The sequence below is a fragment of the Serinus canaria genome, chromosome Z (assembly GCF_022539315.1).
Source record: "Serinus canaria isolate serCan28SL12 chromosome Z, serCan2020, whole genome shotgun sequence".
NCBI lineage: Eukaryota > Metazoa > Chordata > Aves > Passeriformes > Fringillidae > Serinus > Serinus canaria.
This window is the reverse complement of record NC_066343.1, coordinates 62,429,693-62,450,665: the sequence shown is the minus strand read 5'-3', so window position 1 is coordinate 62,450,665 and position 20,973 is coordinate 62,429,693. Positions and strand designations below refer to the sequence as shown.

The window sequence follows — 20,973 nt, the reverse complement described above, 5'->3', positions numbered from 1 at the left end:
TGAAAATTTATTCTGTGTGCTGACCAATTAACATGCTCCTCTGTTGCTCAGAAAGTACCTGTGGGGTCGGAAGAAGTAGGGAGACATTTTAAGCAGCAGGCAAATTTAACTCATGGGTATTTGCAGGGAGACACTGACAGACTTGTTCATCTTTCATGGCCTCTTCTACTGCAACCCTGCAGCCTTCACCTGGGTCAAGTGACAGGTCACAAAGAGTAGGAGGGCACAGGGTTTGCCTGTGACACAGTAGGAGAACTGAGCAACCGAAGTTTGTCCTGGAAAACAAAACTTCTGGCCTTGTTAGGGAGAAAAATAACCCAAACCTTAAATTTCAAGGTTGAGCCATGCAGCAAGCCTTTAAGCTTTTAACATGCCACTTCCAACTTTGGCTGGAAACTGAGCTGCTGGCCCTGCTCCTGTGTACAGAGCACTCTTGCTGGGAAGTTGCCTGTGCCCGGTTCTAGGGGAGGTCCCTGAACCCTACAGGAGACACCAGGGAGAAGTTGGAGGGACTCCCCTCCTCACTGGTATGTCCTGGACCCAGACTTGGGGCAGCAGTCAGTCTGCTCCACTGCACCTGCAGGCAAGCAGGGCTTGGTTTGCCTCGATGGTGGGCAGTGCTGAGCGGGGCAGCAATGAGGGACAGCCCAGGGGACAACGAGACAGGCTGGCACTTCACATGGGCAGTCCCCTGCGTTCCAGACACCATCAGGGGCATGAGCCAGCAGGCTGCACCTCCAGGTCTTGGCTTTGCTGCCTGAGGCAGACTGGGGCTGGAAAGCCCCACTGCGAAAAAGAGGTAGCCAAGAGCCCGCTGTGTGCCTGGCAGAATGGACACACCATGGACAGCATGGACATACCATGGACAGCATGGACATACCATGGACAGCATGGACACTCACAGCATGGACACACCATGGACAGCATGGATACAACATGGACAGCGAGGGAACACACATGGACATCACAGCATGGGACACACCCAGGGACAGCAGGAGGATTACACATGGAACACACCATGGACAGGCCCATGGGAATACCATGGACCAGCTGACTCTCACAGCATGGACACACCATGGACAGCATGGTCATACAACATGGACAGCATGGACACACCATGGACATTCACAGCATGGACACACCATGGACAGCATGGACACACCATGGACAGCATGGACACAGCATGGACATACCATGGACAGCATGGACACACCATGGACACTCACAGCATGGACACACCATGGACAGCATGGACTACCATGGACAGCATGGACACTCACAGCTATTGAAATTACCATGGACAGCATGGTTCATACCAGGACAGGAATTGGACACACAATGGGACACTCACAAGCATGGACCACAAACATGGACAGCTGGACATACCATGACAGCATGGGAACATCATGGACACTCACAGCATGGACACACCATGGACGCATGGACACACCAGGGACCGCATGGACACATCATGGACATACCATGGACAGCATGGACACACCATGGACAGCATGGACACTCACAGCATGGACACACCATGGACAGCATGGTCATACCATGGACAGCATGGACACACCATGGACACTCACAGCATGGACACACCATGGACAGCATGGACACACCATGGACAGCATGGACACATCATGGATACACTATGGACAGCATGGACACTCACAGTATCCTGTGGTATTGCAGGGTCCCTATAATAACTAAGTTAAAAGGCACTCCCAGTGCAATGCTCTAAAAAGGCACTCCCTAACATAACAGCACAGCCTGTGTCTAATATATGGCTCCACCCCATAACCCCAAACTGTGCTTAAAAAGCCTCCCACATGAAAAGCCTTAAATGAAGCAATGAAGCCATAAAACAGGAATACAGGTACCAGAGCTTTATTAGATGTTTCACTGGATACAAAGAAACTGGATTTTATGTTATTTTTTTTTACTCTAAATACACATTCTTGTCATAAAAATTCACATTTGCTATACAGAACTGTAGGCATTTTTAACACAACATTTATTAAAGTACCATTAAACAGATCCTAAAACGAGAAGGTGCAGATCTGTGAACCTTTGTGGGCACAACACACAGGGAGCTCCATGTTCTCAGTGTTACACAATCATCCTTCCCACCAAAACGGAGACACGTCATTCAAATGCTCACTGGGAATAATAAGGCTTCTGTACAGAGACCCTGAAAGGTGTCAGGAGGCAGTGTGGCAATAACATGCTAAAAATCATCACCTAGATGATACTAAACTACTGATGACTGAGGCATTCAAAAACTTAGCTGTCCTGGCAAGCCCATATAATTTTCCTTTTGCTTTTTAAAACTATGTTTTTAACCACGTATTTGTATTTTCAGTAATAGTAATTACAAATAACTCCAGGATTCTGCTTTAAGGATCCCTGCTTCACAGCAAAACTAACTGCAGCTACTTCAGGAATTTCTTCCAATCAAACTGAACTTTGTAGGACCAAAGGCTGAACATAGTACATAGAATCTTACTGCAGAAACAAAAACCCCTAAGTGCACCTCCTGCTGAGGGGATACTCATTGGCCAAGGTGACACCTCTTCAAGAGGATGTGTGTGCATAAACCGTCCTGGGACATCAGATATGGCCCACTTCCAGATTTTAGCCCCACACACTGAACATCTTTTACGACCATGTGGACTGCTATGATGCATTGAGGCTGACAAATATCTAATATTCACAGCTGGCAGGTAAAGGGATGTGTATGCACAAGTCCAGATAAGCAGCACTGAGCAGAGGCAAAGGAGAGAAGGGGGAAGATGCTGCATTTTAACTGAACAACTGAAGAGGCTCTGAAATCAGACTTGTGCCTTCCCTCAGTCACTGTTCGGGTGGATTTGACTGAAGATGACCTCATACCAAACGTGCTGCTGGAGGGCAGGCACCCTACTCCAACCAGCCAGGCACAAGGTGGACACTCCCTGTGTTTAGTGAGTACCTCTATCCTAATTACTCTCGGCATCAGGCATCTTTAATATAAACCAGGAAGGGAGAGCTAGACCCGGGTGTGGGAACAGTACAGGAGTGTAGGCAATGCAGAGATTCCTAAGGTGGTCCGGCAGGGACAGAGAATTATTAGAGTTTTTTTATTTAAAGCTGCCACAATTCCTGAAAGCAGAATGCTGTACATGGGCAGGACAGGCCATGCTGATCAGCCTATGGCATTCACAATTTTTACATAAGGATTTTTTTTTTTTTTTGTCCAACCTACACTAGAGCAAAGTTCACAGCTCTTCTTGCAAATTTAAAGCTATGTTCCAACACAGGACATGAGCAGTATTGCGTAGCATCCAGGCACTTCCTTAAAGCCAGGATATCCCCATCCTCCTATCGTGACTATGTTCCAGAAGATGAATTTGAGGCCACTCAATTACATGATCACAATTCCTGCTGACATCAGCAGGGGTTGTGTGTGCGCAGAAGTGATTTGATCTGTAACACACGGGAAACCATGTCTGTGCCACCTTGTGCAGTCAATGCAGTTGATCAGGCAAACATCCTATTCTGCATTTATAAATCTGTAAATGAGCTCCAAGTTTAACTCCTTCGTGCCAGAAAGTGAGGGAGTCAGCTCTACGGACAACCCTTGGTAACATCTGAAACAGAACCGATAATTATGAGATTTAACAATATTATCCTAATGTATTAAGGCAGGTCACAAAACTGCCCTTTTCCTTTAGGATTAATTATTATTTCCTTGTATACTGTAGACAATCCATAATCCCATTTACACACATATCTACGAAACAGCAGCACAGTAAAACTAAATAGACCACCAAACTCCAAATATTTGTAATCAATACATTACACATACTATACAGCATATTTTAACCTCATCATTGGGTAAACATATACAATTCAGTACAACATTGACTGTATGTAACACAGAAGCTACCACTGAGATATGGCAAATACATCATACACTATTAGCTTTTACTTCACTGAAAAGAATTTAGAACTTTGAAACAGTGTTACCTGAACTCTTGAAATCACCAAGTGGCCTAATCAGTTGCTAATAACTAGTGCTTCATCTATTAAATTGAGGATAAACAGCACTGGAAGTGTGTTTTCAGGGCACTCTGCTTTCTTTTTTTATTTTGTGGAATTAAGCTCAGTTTTAAATTCAATTTGCAACACAGCCTATAATTACTACACAATGACTCTCTGCTCACTCTCATCTCAGGGTAAAGGCTTAGTAACTACTTTGAAGTTAGTAGAAACTGTCTGGATTTGTATCAGTATGACAGAAAGATTGAGCCCAGCATACAGGATCGTATATTCCCTCTCAGCCATGCATGCATGTATATTTATACACACATACATGAGTACATTTAAAATAAGGTTTTGAAACAGCAGGATCTACAAAACCAGTAATGTATCCAACAGCAAAAGAATACAAATAACCCACTAATTTTAAAACTACGTTCCTGTGGTCTGATTCCAATTTACCCCTCACCATACAAGGCAGGAATTGCACTCCAGGAACCACCTTCTGTTTGGACTGGGTTTCTGTAGGTTAGATCAGTATGGAACAAAGATGTCTCAGCATGTGTAAACTGAAAAATGGAGCCAGGTGGGTTTACACAGCCGAGACATTCTGTTTGTGCAGCACAGTTGCCATTTTTCAAGTATGGGTGAAAAGAAAGGATCAAGTAATCGCATGAAACTGCCAGAAAACAACAGCACTCCATGTAAACATGATGAACATAATGAGGGAGAAAATAGACAGAAGAAGGAAAAAATGTTTTGGCAGTGAATGACATGACAGTTTGAGTAAGTAGATGCTTATACAGATCAATAGTGTAGACAGGTATTTTTCCTTGATGGGCTGATTACAGTCAACTAATTTCCCATGCAAGATTCCTCATAATACATGCAAAGAAACCTTCCAAGTTCATGGGATCAGAAAAACACATCTGACCCAACCCTGCAAGGATATTTCTGGTTGAAATCAAAGACAATTTCAGCTGCATATGGGTGGCAAAACTGGGCTCTTGAATGGTCCAGTTGTGCTGCATAGTACTTTCTGGCTTGTTCTTTTTTGGCAAGATCCCCAAACAACATCAAAATGGAGTGCATCTCTATCAGGACTTACAGTTTTAGGCCCTCACAAATGAAGTCTTCAGAAGAGCATGGATAGTATATCCCCACATGCACTTTTATCTTTTAGTAATTAAGGCAAGTTTGTTTACCTGTTCCTACCATAAAGTGCTGTGCTTCTCCAATAGAAAGATCAACAGCTAAATGAAAACATATCTTTTCTGACCAGAATTTAAGATTTTGCTAGTATTCTTCCCCATTAATGGACAAATGATACACAATTTATCTATTACTGTTTCTTGTCAGAGGATTTTTTTTTTGCTTTGCTTTTATTTTCTACTAATTTCCAAATGAGAATTAGAATAAAACTGACACTAAGCAAACATTTCATAACAATAGTAACAAACTCTAGATAGCTCTATAGTTATTCATATATACAGGAACACACACATACACTTTTTAAAATACAGCAAAGCATTTGCTTTGAGTACACCTCTGAGCAAGCGAAAAGCCTGGTGTGTCTGGTGTGCGTTTGAGCAGGGATACCAGCAGAAACCTGGTGTTTATGGTCTTAGATGCAACGGAATTTCAGCCAGAATCCAAAAAAAAAAAAAAAAAAAAGAAACCTAATTTTTACTACACCCAAGGATTTGGATCACTTTACTGTATTAGAATGATAGATTAACTCTTTTGGCTACATTTGAGCAGCTGAAGAATCACAGGAGGAGTCTGGAAACAACTAACTCCAGCTAAATGGTAAAAAGGTCTTTTTGCACTACACTGCCAATAAATAAGCAAACATTTTCACATTTTTATGTAGGACACCCACATAGGTGTGAGTTCAAAATTTATTTTCATGTTTCATTTTATATGTCCGTTACATAAATTTTATTTGAAGAGCCTGTGGAAACTAGAAACAAAGACTATCAAGCCACTCTATAACTTGCTTAGGTGTGGGTGAAAGCATTAAAGTCATACCCTTTGTTCAACTAAAGCATGACTTGTGACTCTAGGTAAATTTTTGACATGGTCTGGATGAAGTTTAAACACCATAAAAAACCTAACTAGCTTAGATCACACATTACAAGTCATTTGGGATGACTTGTACAGTCCTAAGCTATACAGAAGAGAATGCTGCTGAAAGAGCTATCATGACTTCATAACAGCTGCATGGGGGTTTTTTGAACAAATTTATAGTAGTCCTGTCCAGAACCCCAAAGATCATTATGCAAGTGTACAAGGATGCATGTGTTATACACATGCATTTAAATGTGTCATTATACTACACACACACTTAAATGATTCTTTATTCTACACTCAAATGTGCATACACTTTTTCCAAGGCACCCTCTCAGTACAAAACAGCAGGAAGTGTTCTTTTTATTTCACTACCTAAACTAAAGCCTACAAACCCCCTATAATGCTTGTTACCCATCTGTTCAATATGGCCATTTCTGAATTTCTAAACTCTGATGGGTGATAGTAGTCATTATCATCTGACAGAAAAGAGCAATGGATTGTATGATCAATTCTCTCTTCTTACTCAACCAAAAGTTCTAGTAATATCAACAGAAATTTGACCTTAATTCTATCCCATAAATCCTTGCAATATTTCAAAGTCCATTTCCTTGTAAGATGCTATCTTACAATAGCATCTATTGTTTTGTACAGATGAGATGTTTTACTTTCCAAAGTTGTGTATGTCTGTATTGATGTGTCCAGGAGATAAGACTGCCTGTGTTTTATCTAGTTAGGTGTCATACAGTTGCAAAGCTCTCATTTTATAAATTTCCAAATTTTCCGTTTCTTTTTTATACACGTTTCTTTAAAGCTAGGATGATCAATGATTTTGTTGCTGGAACAGTGCCATTCAGTAGATTTTCAATCTTGTGTGATGCAGTATTATGTCCCACAGACAATTTAAGGACTATAGAGTACTGCTATTAGCTAGAATTGAACTACTACATTCTTTTGTACAGGAACTTTTCACTGATGAAACTGGCACTGATTTTTTGTAATCAGTGGAAAAGTGTTCTGCTCATAGCTGCCTTAAAGAGAAGCTTAGACTGCATCTATTTTTAAGTGCAGTTTCAGTCTTGCAGAAATCAGGTTTCCACCACGGGACAAAATACTGTCTGTGTTAGAGTATGCACAGCTCACCATGTGCTCAATCCACACTAAACACACTTGTTTTCATATTCAGAACATAGGATCAGGCTCTTACTTAAGATTAATCCTGGGGAGAAGTGGCGCTCAAAGCTGGCCTAACTGTGTTCCTGATGGAACCAGGGAAAATATGGACCAGCAGCTGTTCTTCAGAGTTCATATTGTGATCAGCATTATTTAATATCTTCATTAATGACATAGATGAAGGAATCAAGTGCACCCTCAGCAAATTTGCAGGTAACACCAAGTTGAGTGGCGCTGTTGACACACCTGAAGGATGGGATACCATCCAGATGAATGTGGACAAGCTCAAGAAGTGTGTCCATGGGAATTTCATATGGTTTAACAAAACTAAGTGCACAGGCAGCCCCTGGTACCAGCACAGGCTGGGCATGGACAGCCCCAGAGCAGCCCTGCCCAGAAGGACTTGGGGTGCTGTGGGTGAGAGGCTGCACATGCCCTGCCATGGCACTCACAGCCCAGAGAGCCAAACGTGTCCTGGGCTGCATCCAGAGCCCCGTGGGCAGCAGGGCAGGGAGCGGATTCTGCCCCTCTGCTCTGCTCTGCTGTGGTGAGACCCACCTGGAGCACTGCATCCAGAGATGGGGTCCCAGCATAAAAAGGACACAGACCTGCTAGAGCAAGTCCAGAGGAGGCCATGAAGTTGATTAGAGGGATGGAACACCTCTCCCATGAGGAAAGGCTGAGAGAGTTGGGATTGTTCCATCTGGAGAAGAGAAGGCTTTGGGGTGACCTAATTTTGGCCATCCATTACCTGATGGGAGTCTACAAGAAAGGTGGACTTTTTACAAGGGCATGTAGTGACAGCCAAGGGGGAATGGCTACTGAAAGTAGGTTTAGATTAGATATTAGGAAAAAATTCTTTGCTGTGAGGGTGATGAGACACTAGAACATGTTGGCAAGTGAAGCTGTGGATGCCCCATGCCTGAAAGTGTGTAAAGCCAGGCTTTGGATGGAGCTCGGAGCAACCTGGTCTAGTGAAAAAATGTCCTGCCAATGGCCAGAGTGTTGGAACCAAATGATCTTTAAGGTTCCAACCCAGGCCATCCTGTGATTACAGAGTTAGGCCAGTATCACATACCTGCTGGCTTGATCTGAGGCAGAGACATTGGAAAACCCCATTTTGAGAATGAAAAGCAAGCAGGATTTCATCTGTGCAAGCTACACAGTACATGATGTTCACTGTCCACTGATTATGGTACATAGCACGTCGTGTTTACTGCCTACTGATTATGCATGTGATAGAAGCATGACTTTGGATTTACATCACAAAGGCATTTAAACCTGCAGCTCATTGATAAATATGATCAGTTAAACCACCTAACAGATGAAATGTAGCAGCTTGAAATTTGTGTGCCAGATATACTGTCCTCAGTCTCCTGGTGCAATGCTCACACCGTTGGGAATCCTGCTGTGAGCAGGAAGAGGACAATATACACATCCCCTTGCTCGAAAACAACAAATTTCTTGGCACTGTTCATAACCACAAAAGACACATGAATCACATTTGGTACCTCATGGAGAACCTGTAAATGGCCTTCTTTTATCAAACACTGTAAACATGTTTAGTTTTGCTCTTCACACTAAACACAAATATGAAAAATGATCATAAATGATGAAAACATTTCCCTTATGCCCACCCACTAAAGCCCTAAACACCTCAGTGTGTTACAAGAAGATGAGTGTTTTACAATGTAATCCTTTTAGAGTACAATCTTTCTTTTTTTTCAAATTCTGAATAACGCAACAACACACATATCACAGTACTATCAAGTAGTGTCATCTTCACCTTCATCCAGAGAATAGTTGAGCTTTATGACTGTGCTGATAAAGTCACCAAGTTCTACAAAATCTGCAGTGATAATATTCACACCACTCTCTCCTGCTTTCTGAGTTCGGACCCACTCCATCATTGCAGGAAGAGCCCTAAGGAGAAAAGAGGAACAATAATTACTCATAAATCAGTGAGACAAATGCATCAAGGCAGGATCTACTGACAGTGCCTCCCATCGATCGCACTTAGATCCTAAGGGAAAGACACCAAGTGAGAGAGGACACAGGTTACTGCTCAAGCATTTTAAAAACTCTTTTTAATTTTCATTCTCTGGGGAAATAATATGTTGATTGCACTTCAATTTCTCAGTGGAAAAGAATGGAAGAAAGATAATGCAGGCTTAGAGTAACTATTGATTTTGCCTAGGCACAAAGGCAAAATTGGACCACGGACCAGACACTTTTTGATATCATCTGGCCACATGACTCCAAGGGAATTGCTTATGGAAAAACCACTAACAGAGAACTCAAGCCATTTGCAATGCATGTTTGATAGAGTCAAGGAAATGAGGAAAATAATATTTCAAGGAACACAGAAACAACCATGATTCCTACAGTATAAGTACAGCATATACCAAAGACCCTTTCTTCATCAGTACTGATTCCCAAGCCATGAATTAATTAGACTTAATAATAAACCAGTGGTTGGTAACTGAAATAGAAAACACCACAGTCATATCAACTCTTTTCTAGGATGGCAGATTTTAATTATGCCAGATCATTAGCACAGGAATACTGGAGTCTAAAGGATATCTGCCTAACTGTGCTTCTGAACATAAAGAATTTTTCTGACATTTTTCTGTGCAAATGCAAACTAACAATCACAAGAAACATCTGTGAGAAAAATAAAAGGTTTCTTAGTCCTCCTGAGGCTGTCAAGCAGCAAAATCCAGGTTTCAGAAGAAAGAAGTTAACAGAGTTCCAAAAAAATAAGGTACACATTTTTCAGAGAAAGGGTATTTTTCAGAGAAAGGGCATTTTTCAGAGAAAGGGTAATTGACCATTGGTACAAAATCCCAATGACTGTGACTCTGCAGTAGTCTTTAAATCAAGCCTGGGTATCGTTCCAAAATTATACTTTTGGTCAACCTCAAGCTGTTGAGCTAAATAAAAGAACCTGAAGTCTGGGCTGGGCTGCAGTCAGTTTAGATGAACACTGTGTTCTCCCTTTGCTCTAAGATCTATAAATCTGTGATTTCCCCTAACCAGCATGCTATGCAGCCTTTTTCACAGACACAAGGTATGTGGAAAATTTTGGTCTGAGAGTATTTTAAATGAAGGTGAACATGTTGAACCTATATCTTTTCTCAAAAGCTTTGGGAAAACAGGTCTAAAGAAAAGAGAACTGTTAGCAGACAGAGATTGGACTTGTCAGTGGCTACTAGAATCAGTTTTAAAAATAATTTAATACCGAATAAAACCCAAGCAGCTAAAATTATTCCCCTCTGTGATTTCACAGGAGAATACCAAGGTTTTATTTCACCAAAATGTACTTGAATCTACTGTAAGATCCACATATCAGCAATACATTTTATTTCAGTCATTGATTCAGTGTGACTGAAGCACTTGTATGTTTGCACACCAGCTCATAAAACCAGACTCAAGCATTCTGCTGTTTATGAGCCCAGCCAGCACCTTTAGATGTGAGTTTATGTAACCCTGAAAAGCTGCACTCTGCAGAACTGTAACAGGGCATAGGTCAGGCGTTAAAATACCTGGCAATGCCTGGACTGCTTGAAAAGATCTGCAAGCAACCAGAACAAGGACAGATTTCAGCAGAACAGCATACACCACCAAGGTGACAAAAGGCAGCTCAGAGCAGCTGTAAACTCCACCGCATCTTCACATGTGAAAGGCACTGCTGAACTCAGCACAAATACAAGGTCGAACCTACAAGATGGCAGTATGTTGCTTTTGTATTTAATACCATCCTATTTAAGCCCAAGGAGTTAGAGGTTTAAAAGTTGACTGATTCATTGTAGGCAGGCACAAATCCTTCCTTCCTTCCGGAAGTGACGGAAGGCAGGACGGACGGCATAGCACGGAAGGACGGTCAGGCAGGCACGGCACGGCCGGCCTGCCGGACCGGAAGTGCCGTACGGCTTCGAACCGGCAGGCCTGAACGGAATGACGTACGGAAGCAGTAAGCGGCAGGCACAGGAAGGCCGGAACGGAAGGAAGGCAGGGCAGGACGCCAGGCAAGTAAGGAAGGCACGGCCGGAAGGACATGAAGGAAGGCCAAGGCAGGAAGGCACGGAAGGAAGGCGGCAGGAGGCCGGCACGGCCGGCTTCAGGACGGCCTCCGCAGGCTGCCGGCAGGGAACGGAAAGGTCGGAGAAGGGGAAGTGAAGGCAAGGAAGGACGGACACGTGCAGGAACGGCAGGAAGTGGAGGAAGGCCTTCCGGTACCTTCCCGGCAGTGTCACGAAGGAAGGAAGGGTACGGACAGTCAGGAAGGCAGTCTGGAGGCATAGGTAAGGCATCCGTAGGAAGGTAAGTGACGGAAGGACGTAAGTTACGCGTTCAGAAGGCAGCCAGGCCTCACGTCATCGCTTCACCTACCGGCCTTCCTCCCTTCCTCCCTTCCTCCCTTCCTCCCTTCCTCCCTTCCTCCCTCCCTCCTGGCATAATTAACTCCTTTTGCTGTCTTTTACTTGTTCTGAAGCTGGTTCTGATGTCATTCTTTCTTCACACTGTACAGTTGGCTGTCCATACACTGACCCATATTGACCAAAATGCTATTTTCCTTTTCCTGATGTGTTCTTAGTAAGTTAGACTCCACCAAAACGTCATGCCTCCTTTCACTTTGTCCTAAAGTCAGCCTGCCCTGCCATTTCATCCACAGCTGGCTTGGTTCATTGAATGGGTTATTTTTGTTTTACTGATATTTCACACAGCAATGTGTGACCCTCTGCTCATACGTAAATTGCTAGATAAAGTCACGGAAATCTTTTGTTCATGAGACTAGAAAGCATTTAAAGGTAAGTCAGAAATGAATCACATTATCAAACAAAAAGCTTATTTGCATAGCAAAGCCAAATAACACAATCCTATTAAAAAAAAAGGTAGTCAAAGAAAACATTCCACCGACCTTAAAGATTTCATGTAGGCACCGTAGCTCTCTTTGTGACAAAAGTTAATACAAAAACCATACAGATGATCTCTACCCCATGTGCCGTCTTGAGTGGATCACACCAATGACTCTAAAAACCACACATTGCTCAGTTTCAGTGAATATTAAATATTGAATATAGCCTGCTATAACATTCCTCGGGGTGCCTTTGTGGTAGTAGTACAAACCTTGCTCACCCAGCCTTGTAATTTCCAAATCGTGCCTCAAACTAGTGATTGTTCTCACCAAGGGTTTTACTCAGGCGAACAAACCACCAACATGACTGAGCTCACCAAAGACCAGTATGTACAATAATCTTCATAGATATTCTTATATGGTTCTCTGTCAGACATGGAGTAAGGTTGTAGAAGCTTCTCACAGAAGCCATCCCTGTAGCACCCCCCTCTACCAAACCATGCTACTCAAACCCAGCCCATCTTGCTGGGTAGGTAAGAAATTATTTTATGCACAAGCAGAAGCCTCTCAGCCTGCAAACCCCTAGGAGCATCACTGCCTCTGTGTTAGGCAGGTCCTGGCTCTCCTATGGAGAGGGTGCCTTCCACAGCTGAGACAGTCCAGCCCTTATGGCCACATCCCAGTTCTCACAAGGAATCATTTGTAATGATGCCTACGGGTTCCAAACCCACCATGTTACCCAGAGCCATGTGCACAGAAGGTGCTGCTTGTTTTTGCACAGAGCCAGGGAGGAGAGTAGGTGTGCTCCTCCACAAGAGCTGTGCCAGGAGTCCTCTCCTCTTACCTCACTTCCTGGGGCACTCTTTTCATTCTGCTGCAGTTCCTCTGACCTGGAGTGGAGTTGGCCAGATCTGATCCTGCCAGGCCAGTGCAGCACTGCCCCACATACCAGCATCTGAAGTCAATTAGCTTTTCCGCATCCCTGGTGGATGCAGAGGGGTTAATGGAAACAGTGGTCTAGGGAGGACAAAGACACAAGGCTGGGGGGCTTGAGTACTGGCAGGGAAGGAGGTGAATGGCATGTTTCCTCAATTTATCTTGGTGATAAATTTTCTGGCCTGAAGGAACATGCAGAGTATCTCATTTCTTTTTCACAAACTGGAAAGGAGGAGGTGCCAGACAGCTTCCCCTCACTGCCAGGATGGTGGGAGTAAAGCCATGTGACTGACTGGTGTGGAAGGACCTCATGGGAAGGGCTGTGGTCCAGCCCCAGCCACCACCTCTGCACCTCCACAGAAGCAGACAGATCCACCACCCGGATAGCCAGCAGCCTTCTGGAGCAGCATTTACACCTGCCAAAGACTGCACGAGAAGGGGGAGAGTGGAGTGTCATGGCTTGAGCCTGGCGCAATGCCAGTGCCCCCACGAGATCACCTCCTTCCCTGGCACCTACTGTGAGATGTGATCAGAGACAGAGCAAAGCAGGCTCCAACTTAAGGTTAAAAGGAAAAAAAAACATTTATTAACCTACAACTACAAAGGAAGACACACAAAACACAATAGAACACAAGATGAAAACCTTCCAAATTCTTCCTCCTCCCCCCACCAAATTTCCAATTTCATTGCCACCCTTCAGACAGTCGATTCTCAGTCTCTCGAGAAGAGAGGAGTCCCTCTTGCGCCACATTCTTTCCATGTCCAGTGCTCTCACCACTACACATGGATCAGAGCTGCTTCTAGGGTTTTTCATTTTAAGGATACTTTGACCAGTTCCAAAGGGAGCACAGTCCTTCTCCTTTTGGGACACTTGTCCCCCCCAAATTTCACCCCCTGGGGCCGAGGGGTCTCTTGAACAGAGATCGTCTTCTTCCTCTTCTCTTCTTCGAAGCGGAGGGCACCACCACCACCCTCCTCACCCGTCGTCTCTGTTCACACTCCTCCACATCACTGCACTCTCTTGGCTCTGAGCCATCACCTCCCCCTAGAACGCAGCCTCTGTGTCACAGAAACACCCGTGGTTCTGCTGTGGCTACACAAGAAAAGTCCAGCCCAAAGCCACTCCATCATCTCCTCCCACCTAGAATTCTTCTCAACATCTCATCAATCTCAATATCTTCTCAATCTCATCAACTTCAGGAAGACTCAGCTTTTGCAAGATTCCCATCTTCCTCGGAGGGGTTAAAAGTCCCGAGCTCTCTGCCGGTTTACTTCATCAACTCCCACGCCTGGCTGCCCTGCTGGGCACCCCCCCCCCTTCTCCTTCACGCCGGGCCACTATCACCGGCACCGGCTCTGTCTCTCTCTCCCTCTCCGGGAGGGGGGGTGGGGAATGGAGGATGGCTGCCCGAAGCCCTTGCAATGTTCTCCTCCACCCTTGGGCCCAGGCCTGTCCTACCTCTCTCTCTCTGGCCACATGGCTCCCCTCCCCCCCTGCCCAGCCAGATCTGGGCAGGGAGGGTTGAGGTCTGCTCACTCTCAAGCGGGACTCAAAGAGGAAGTTCCCCTGGGAGATCACAGCTTTTAACCCCTGTGTTCTCAGAGGCGTATCCATGCCCTCAGTGGACAAACCAGGTGCCAATATTAAATCTGAACACTGATTGGCTTGCCCACACCATCACAAAAAACTTCATTTCCTCTTAAGCCACGACATGGAGGAGATCTGGGTGTAGGGACTTACCTAAGCTGGACAATGCAAAGTCACACAGAGATGCTCGATGCGCCTGTGTTTCTTCTGAGATCTAAGTTTTTATCTCAGGTGGCACTGCACTAGGTTAGTCAGAGGTACTCATAACTTGAGCATGACTGGGTATCAGGATGGTTTACATCATGACTGCAAGCATGCCTTACATCGTCACCCTCGGCCGTTTTGGTTTTTTTTGAGGGGTCATGTACTTTCTCACACAGCATTGCTACAGCAATTTTCACTTACAAGACAGTAAAATCTAGGCTCAGCTTTGACACTTATTTTATTACCTCTATTTTCCCTGTTCTGCTTGCTTGCTTATATAAGCAGAAATGTGCACATATTTATTTTTAAGTTTTTCGCCTCTTTCAGGAACCATTTTCTGATGTATTAGAGATCTGCTGAGAAATACTGACCTCAACTACAAAACAGGCATAGCCCTTTTTAAAGTTACTGAATATTCAAGACCTCTTCTTTTTTTTTAATCTATCAAAGCTCTCGAGTTACTTCAATGGCATTGAATTTTGTTCAAAAATAACAATTAAGCATTCAACTTGCTTCAGTTCAAGCAGTAAAATCATAGTCCCATTAAAAGCTTTCAGAAAGAAAATATGACCTAATTGTTTGTATTAAGATTTGTCTTTAAAATACTGTTCTTAGGCTATTTTAGTTCAGGAAGAGGGTTGGTTATTTGGTTTTTTTAAATGCCTGAGTCATGAAAGCCCAACAGTGTGACAGAAGACTAATGACAGCAGTGCTGTAAGACAGGACCTCCCGTGGCGGAACAGCCGTTCCTCTCTGCAGAGCTTTCACAGGAGAGGAGAAGGAAAAGCAACTTCACAAACACAAAACAGAATGGCTATTCACTGTTTAATGAGAGTTTGATCACTAAAGGCAGAGAACACATTTTCTTCTGGAGTTCAGGGAGTCAGCACAACCTAATCCACAGTGAGAAATTGGTCCCATTCACAGGGTGTGATGCTGCCGAGCATTAAGTGCTCATTCCCAGTAACACCAGTGAGAACTGCAGCAGGTCTCCATGCTCAGGGCAAAGTGACATGTGGCATTTCTTCCCTCTCCAGTGAAGCACACACCCTGCTCCCTGCAGCCTTTTGCAAATAGCTGTTATGGCCGAACAAAACCAGCACCCCTTTGCAGGAGGCTGTGCTTACACAAGCCTGACTCAGCATCCCTATATTCCTTAATCTCCCTGCTCTCCATTCAATTTTACCACTGTCTGCAACAACACTGAATTCTAGAGCCATAATTCAGCATATGTTCACCTTGGCTTTTCAAGGATGCTGAGAATTCATCGCTCCAGTGGGAGCAGCGGATTTCCTGCGTGTCACTGAAGTATGAAAATCACGACTGGAAAGAACTTAGAAAAGTCATCCAAGTTCATCCAGCCCACCTTCAACAGGATCAACTGCACTAAGATCAGTGATACAAACCACTCCTGGTTCAGTTTAATCTATTTATAAGCCCCCAGTGAGGGAGATGTCACAACCTTTCTGTGTAGTCAGAGCACCCCTACACAGAAATCCTTATGCATCCTCATTTGCTTCACCTGGAGTACCCAGAAATAATGGCACTGTGGCAAGCTGCTCAAGAGTGTTTACCATGCCCTCACTCTGCTCCTTTTGAAGATTTACTCTGCATCTGTAAATAAGTTTCCCTGCAAAGGATGAGCCTGAGGTACTATTCCACACTACACCATTCTACCATAATTTTCCCTGTGGCAAAACTACTTTAAAAGGTCCTCCTCTTTTATATTCTAGCCATTTGTTTCCACTCCCTGATCAAAATTTGCAATTCTCTCAGTTGTGCTAAGAGACCTGTAGTCACAAAATTAACACAGCACATGGAACTGGTCTGAATCAACAGAAACAGAACAAGTGGTTTGGCTCTCCCTCTGTCCCTGATTCATTGACAAGTTTTGGTTTGTAACATGTCCTCACTAACTGCTGAAATGGGACAAACAAGGAGCAAATTAACAGAAGCACAGAGATCTACACGAGCTCAGCACAAAAAGGCTGGAAAAGAACTCCCCAGATGCACTTCCACAGCTTTAGGCAGCAGGAGCATTGTCATAAAACTGGCACCACCAAGATCAGATTGACTCAAATCACAAAATTTGGGAATAAGTGGGAATTGCTTTCCCTGGATCTTGAGTGGACATTACTGCACATGAACTGCCGTGTTGCAAGAACAACCTACATTAATATCTAACAACCTTGAATCTATTCTTCTGAAAAGCTTGTCTGTAATTTAGTCACCCTCAATTGCTTTATAAAATTTGGAAATGCATCTATTCAAATGCCATAGACAAGCATGCTGGGGTCAGATGCATCTTTTAATGTAATTACATTTAGCAGCATGGCTTTTGAACTGGCGTTGGCTTTCTGGGTTTCATTTTTAAAGGGAGGCAGAAATGAGCTCAAAAGGAATATTCCTGAGCTCAAAAGGAATATTCCTTGTACAAAAATGTAATGGGATATTTAATGGCAGAAAATGGTAGTTTCTGGAGGTAATTAACGTTCAACATCCCATTTTTCCCTTTTTCCCTGTTTTTAGCCATTGCATCTAGATCATTAACTAATAGCATTAGGAATGCAGGCAGAAGGAAAAGGACTCAGTGGACACTGTAGTATACGAGCTCTCTTTAAGTAGACAGCTGTAGTATTTTGGCTACTCTCTTGGTTATTGCAGTAGGGAACTGAAAAGACAGAGCTAAAAGTCTGAGCTGCTGCCATACAAACTATGGTGTTTAGCTTTTACATTATGACTGAAAAAGGCTTGTAAAACATGTAATTACCCTTGTATGGAAAATATACAATAGCCAAAGGATTTAAAGGAAAAGAATTACTTGCTGTGAGGATGTCTCTGTTCAAAGGCTGTTTTTTTCTCAGTGATTCAGCAGATCAAATAGGAAAATCTCATCAATTGGTTCTCTAACCTGGAGCTGTGCAAAGCATTTGACATGGTCATGATATCCTTGTCTCTAAACTGAGGGAACAGAGATTTGGTGGATGGATCACTTGGTGGATAATGAATTGGCTGGACAGTCACACTTGAAGCGCTGTGGACAGTGGCTCAATGTCCCGGTGGGAAGCTGTGTCAAGTGGTGCTCCCCAAGGATTGGTATGGGACTGGTGCTGTTTAACATCTTTGCTGGTCACATGGACAGTGGGATTGAGGATTCCCTAGTAAGTTTGCTGATGAACCTGAGCTGTGTGGGGGAATCAACGCATGGGCGGGAAGGGACAGCATCCAGGGGGACCTTGAGAGGCTTGAGAGGCAGTTCTTTGCAAACTCATGAAGTTCAAGGTCAGATGCAAGGTCCTGCACATGGGTCAGGCCAATCCCCAGGCTGGGGGCTGATGGGATTGAGAAAAGTCCTGCGGGGATGTACTTTGAGGTGTTGGTGGATGAGAAGCCCAACATGACTCAGCAATGTGCACTTGCAGCCCAGAAAGCCAAGCTGGGCTGCACCCACAGCAGCGTGGCCAGGAGGCTGGAGGAGGGGATTCTGCCTCTCAGCTCCACTGGGGTGAAACAAGTCTGGAGCTCCCAAAAAAAGAAGGAAATGGACCTTGGAATAAGTCCAGAGGAGGCCATGAAGATGATGGGCTGAAGAAGAAGGCTGGAGCACCTCTCCTGTGAACAGAGACTGAGAGAACTGGGATTGCTCGCATGAAGAGAAGGCTTTAGGGAGACCATGGAGCACATTCCAGGACCTAAATGAGGCCTACAGGAAAGCTGAAGAGGAATTCTTCACAAGGGCACAGAGTGACGAGACAAGAGGAATGTCTTCAAACTAAAAAAGAGCAGGTTCAGATTAGATGTTAGGAAACAATTTTTTGCCATGAGGGTGCTGAGACAGAGAAAACACAGATGCCCCATACCTGGAAGTGTTCAAGTCCAGCTTGGATGGGGCTTTGAGCAACCAAATCTAGAGGAACCATGGCAGGGGTTGGCATAGTATGACCTTTGAAAGGTCTCTTACAACACAAACCATTCCAAGATTCTACGTTAATCAGTTATCTCTTGGAGATCACAGAGTGGTGATCAGGGAGGTCAGAGCAGTGTTCAGTCATTAGCCCTTTTAACCTCTTGTAGCACAAACACAAAGCTTGAACACTCATTAACACAGGTACCTGGATGAGGTATATTTTATCTGTGTGAGACAGCTGGTCCTGCTCCCAATTCCACATAGAAATCTGAGTGTTCAAAAAACATTAAAAAATCCACATAAATGACAATATGCCTGGAATATGGAAACTGGAATTGGAACTTATTCCACTGTCTGTGAAATGGAAAACCTCTGCTTTACAGAAGAAAATATCTGTCACCAATCAAAGGAACAGCTACAGGCTTGGGGTTTTTTTCCTCCCCTATCTTCTAGTTCTTTAAAAAAGAGATATGATTTATTCATACACCCATTACACTTGAATCACTGTATGAAAGCATCCAGATCAGGTGTTAGAATCTGACAGCAGAGCTGGAACTCCTTTGACACAGATATATGTTGTACCCAGTACCAGACCATTCACAGCCAAGGTTTCCTCCACCAGACCCAGCCAAGGGCTTAGTTTTCTCCAGGAGCTGCCACCATGTGTTGTCTGGGATCTTTCAAAGAGCTGTCCTGCTGGGAAGCTTACCTGGGTACTTGAAGCATAGAACTGTTCAGCTACCCCCCTTTTGGAGTTTCACTTGCTGCTGCTGGCTCATCTCCTTGTTACAAACTCAAATTCTTGAAAATGTAAAATTTGAATGATTCAAGAAAGACAGAGGGGAAAAAAAAGTAGAAGGTAGTACATGGCGGAAATACTCTGAAATTTAATGTGGAGAAGAATGAAAGAGAATCTACCACATCGAAGCAGAAGAGGTGATTTTTACAAGCATTTAGCCCTGCCCAGAACCTTGAATAACAGATGAATTAGAAGAGTGATTATGAAAATCCCACTTTTGAGTAACAGGAAAAGTTAGTAAAGTTAACATTAGCAGAGAAAGCAGAGCAGTTAGGTGGAGGGCAAGGTTTATTTAAGAAACTTCTGACTGCCAGCACTACTTCTCTGCTGTATGACTTGTAACAGAATTTCACACATCATTGCAGTTTCCACTGACATCATTGCTACAACAAATAGAAATTACTTAAGTAAATAGATAAAACATGCATTTTTTCAGACTAATAGTGTAGCCTGAAAAACTGTTTCTTTCTGCAGCTATCTTAAATGAAAGTGAATCTCACCAATATTTTAATTCTTTACTATTGAATACAGAGACAACCAAAAAGTAAAAATCTGCAGCTGACTGTTTGCCATAGTACCTTATTCAGTATATACCACAATATGTTATTCAGAAATACATATGCAGAATAATTCATTTGGAAGGCAAAGTTGAAAATTGCAAGGAAAATAACCATATTCAAATAAGAGAAAGTTACAGTAAAGAGATGCACCTTATGGTTCCCAGGAGTTTAGTACTTTCTTACTATTTAGAATAAAGGTGAAAATGTGCTTTGTTAATGAAACATTCAGCAAACAGATTATGATGAAGCAATCCACCTAATAAAGTTGAAAGGGAAAATTATAAGAGAAAGAATTACCTCCAAAGAAAGGAAAGAGTAGTTTTTCATCCCTAGTGCTATTTGGACAGCAAGAAGCAAAGAATATAGTAAGGGTTTCAGGCAGCACATCCAAGTAACAGAAATTGGGCATAATTACAGCTCTGATTTGAATGATGTTGTGATTAAAACAAGTCAGAAAATTAGATGGTGGAAACAAAATGACATAGGAACACACAGTTTTCTAGTTAATTAAAAATATATTAAATGTGTAGCTCATGTTCAGCACAGCCAATTAAACATTCTTTTCTCACTCTTTCGTCTCTTAAAACTGTCAAAACACTTCAATATTTCTAAAACACTAAGGTTGAAAATATCACATGTAAATGTTTTCTTACATATTTTTGTCATATACAACTAGTCTTCAAGTTTGTTCCCATTTCACAAATAGAATCAACAACATTCACAATTCTCTTTTCCCAGTACATTTCATTTAGCCCACAAACTCCTCTCTGCTGCACCTCTCTACACCTGAGGCATCACTTCTTCCTGGCACCTCTTTTATTTTCTTCACCAAGCCTTCACCTGCAAGGCTGGCTT

At 43.3% G+C, this 20,973-nt stretch overlaps 1 protein-coding gene across 1 annotated transcript in view; it reads right to left on the bottom strand.

The window, feature by feature from the left end:
• Window positions 1-1,983: 1,983 nt before the first annotated feature.
• PLCXD3 (phosphatidylinositol specific phospholipase C X domain containing 3) overlaps window positions 1,984-20,973 on the bottom strand; it is an 81,467-nt gene continuing 62,477 nt past the window's right edge. The window contains exons 3-4 of the mRNA XM_050986572.1: window positions 9,053-9,189; window positions 1,984-3,632 (exon numbers count right to left, since the gene is read on the bottom strand). Of these exons, the coding sequence (XP_050842529.1) occupies window positions 3,610-3,632; window positions 9,053-9,189 (160 nt within the window). The 3' untranslated portion in view covers window positions 1,984-3,609. The remainder of the gene's footprint in view (window positions 3,633-9,052; window positions 9,190-20,973) is intronic.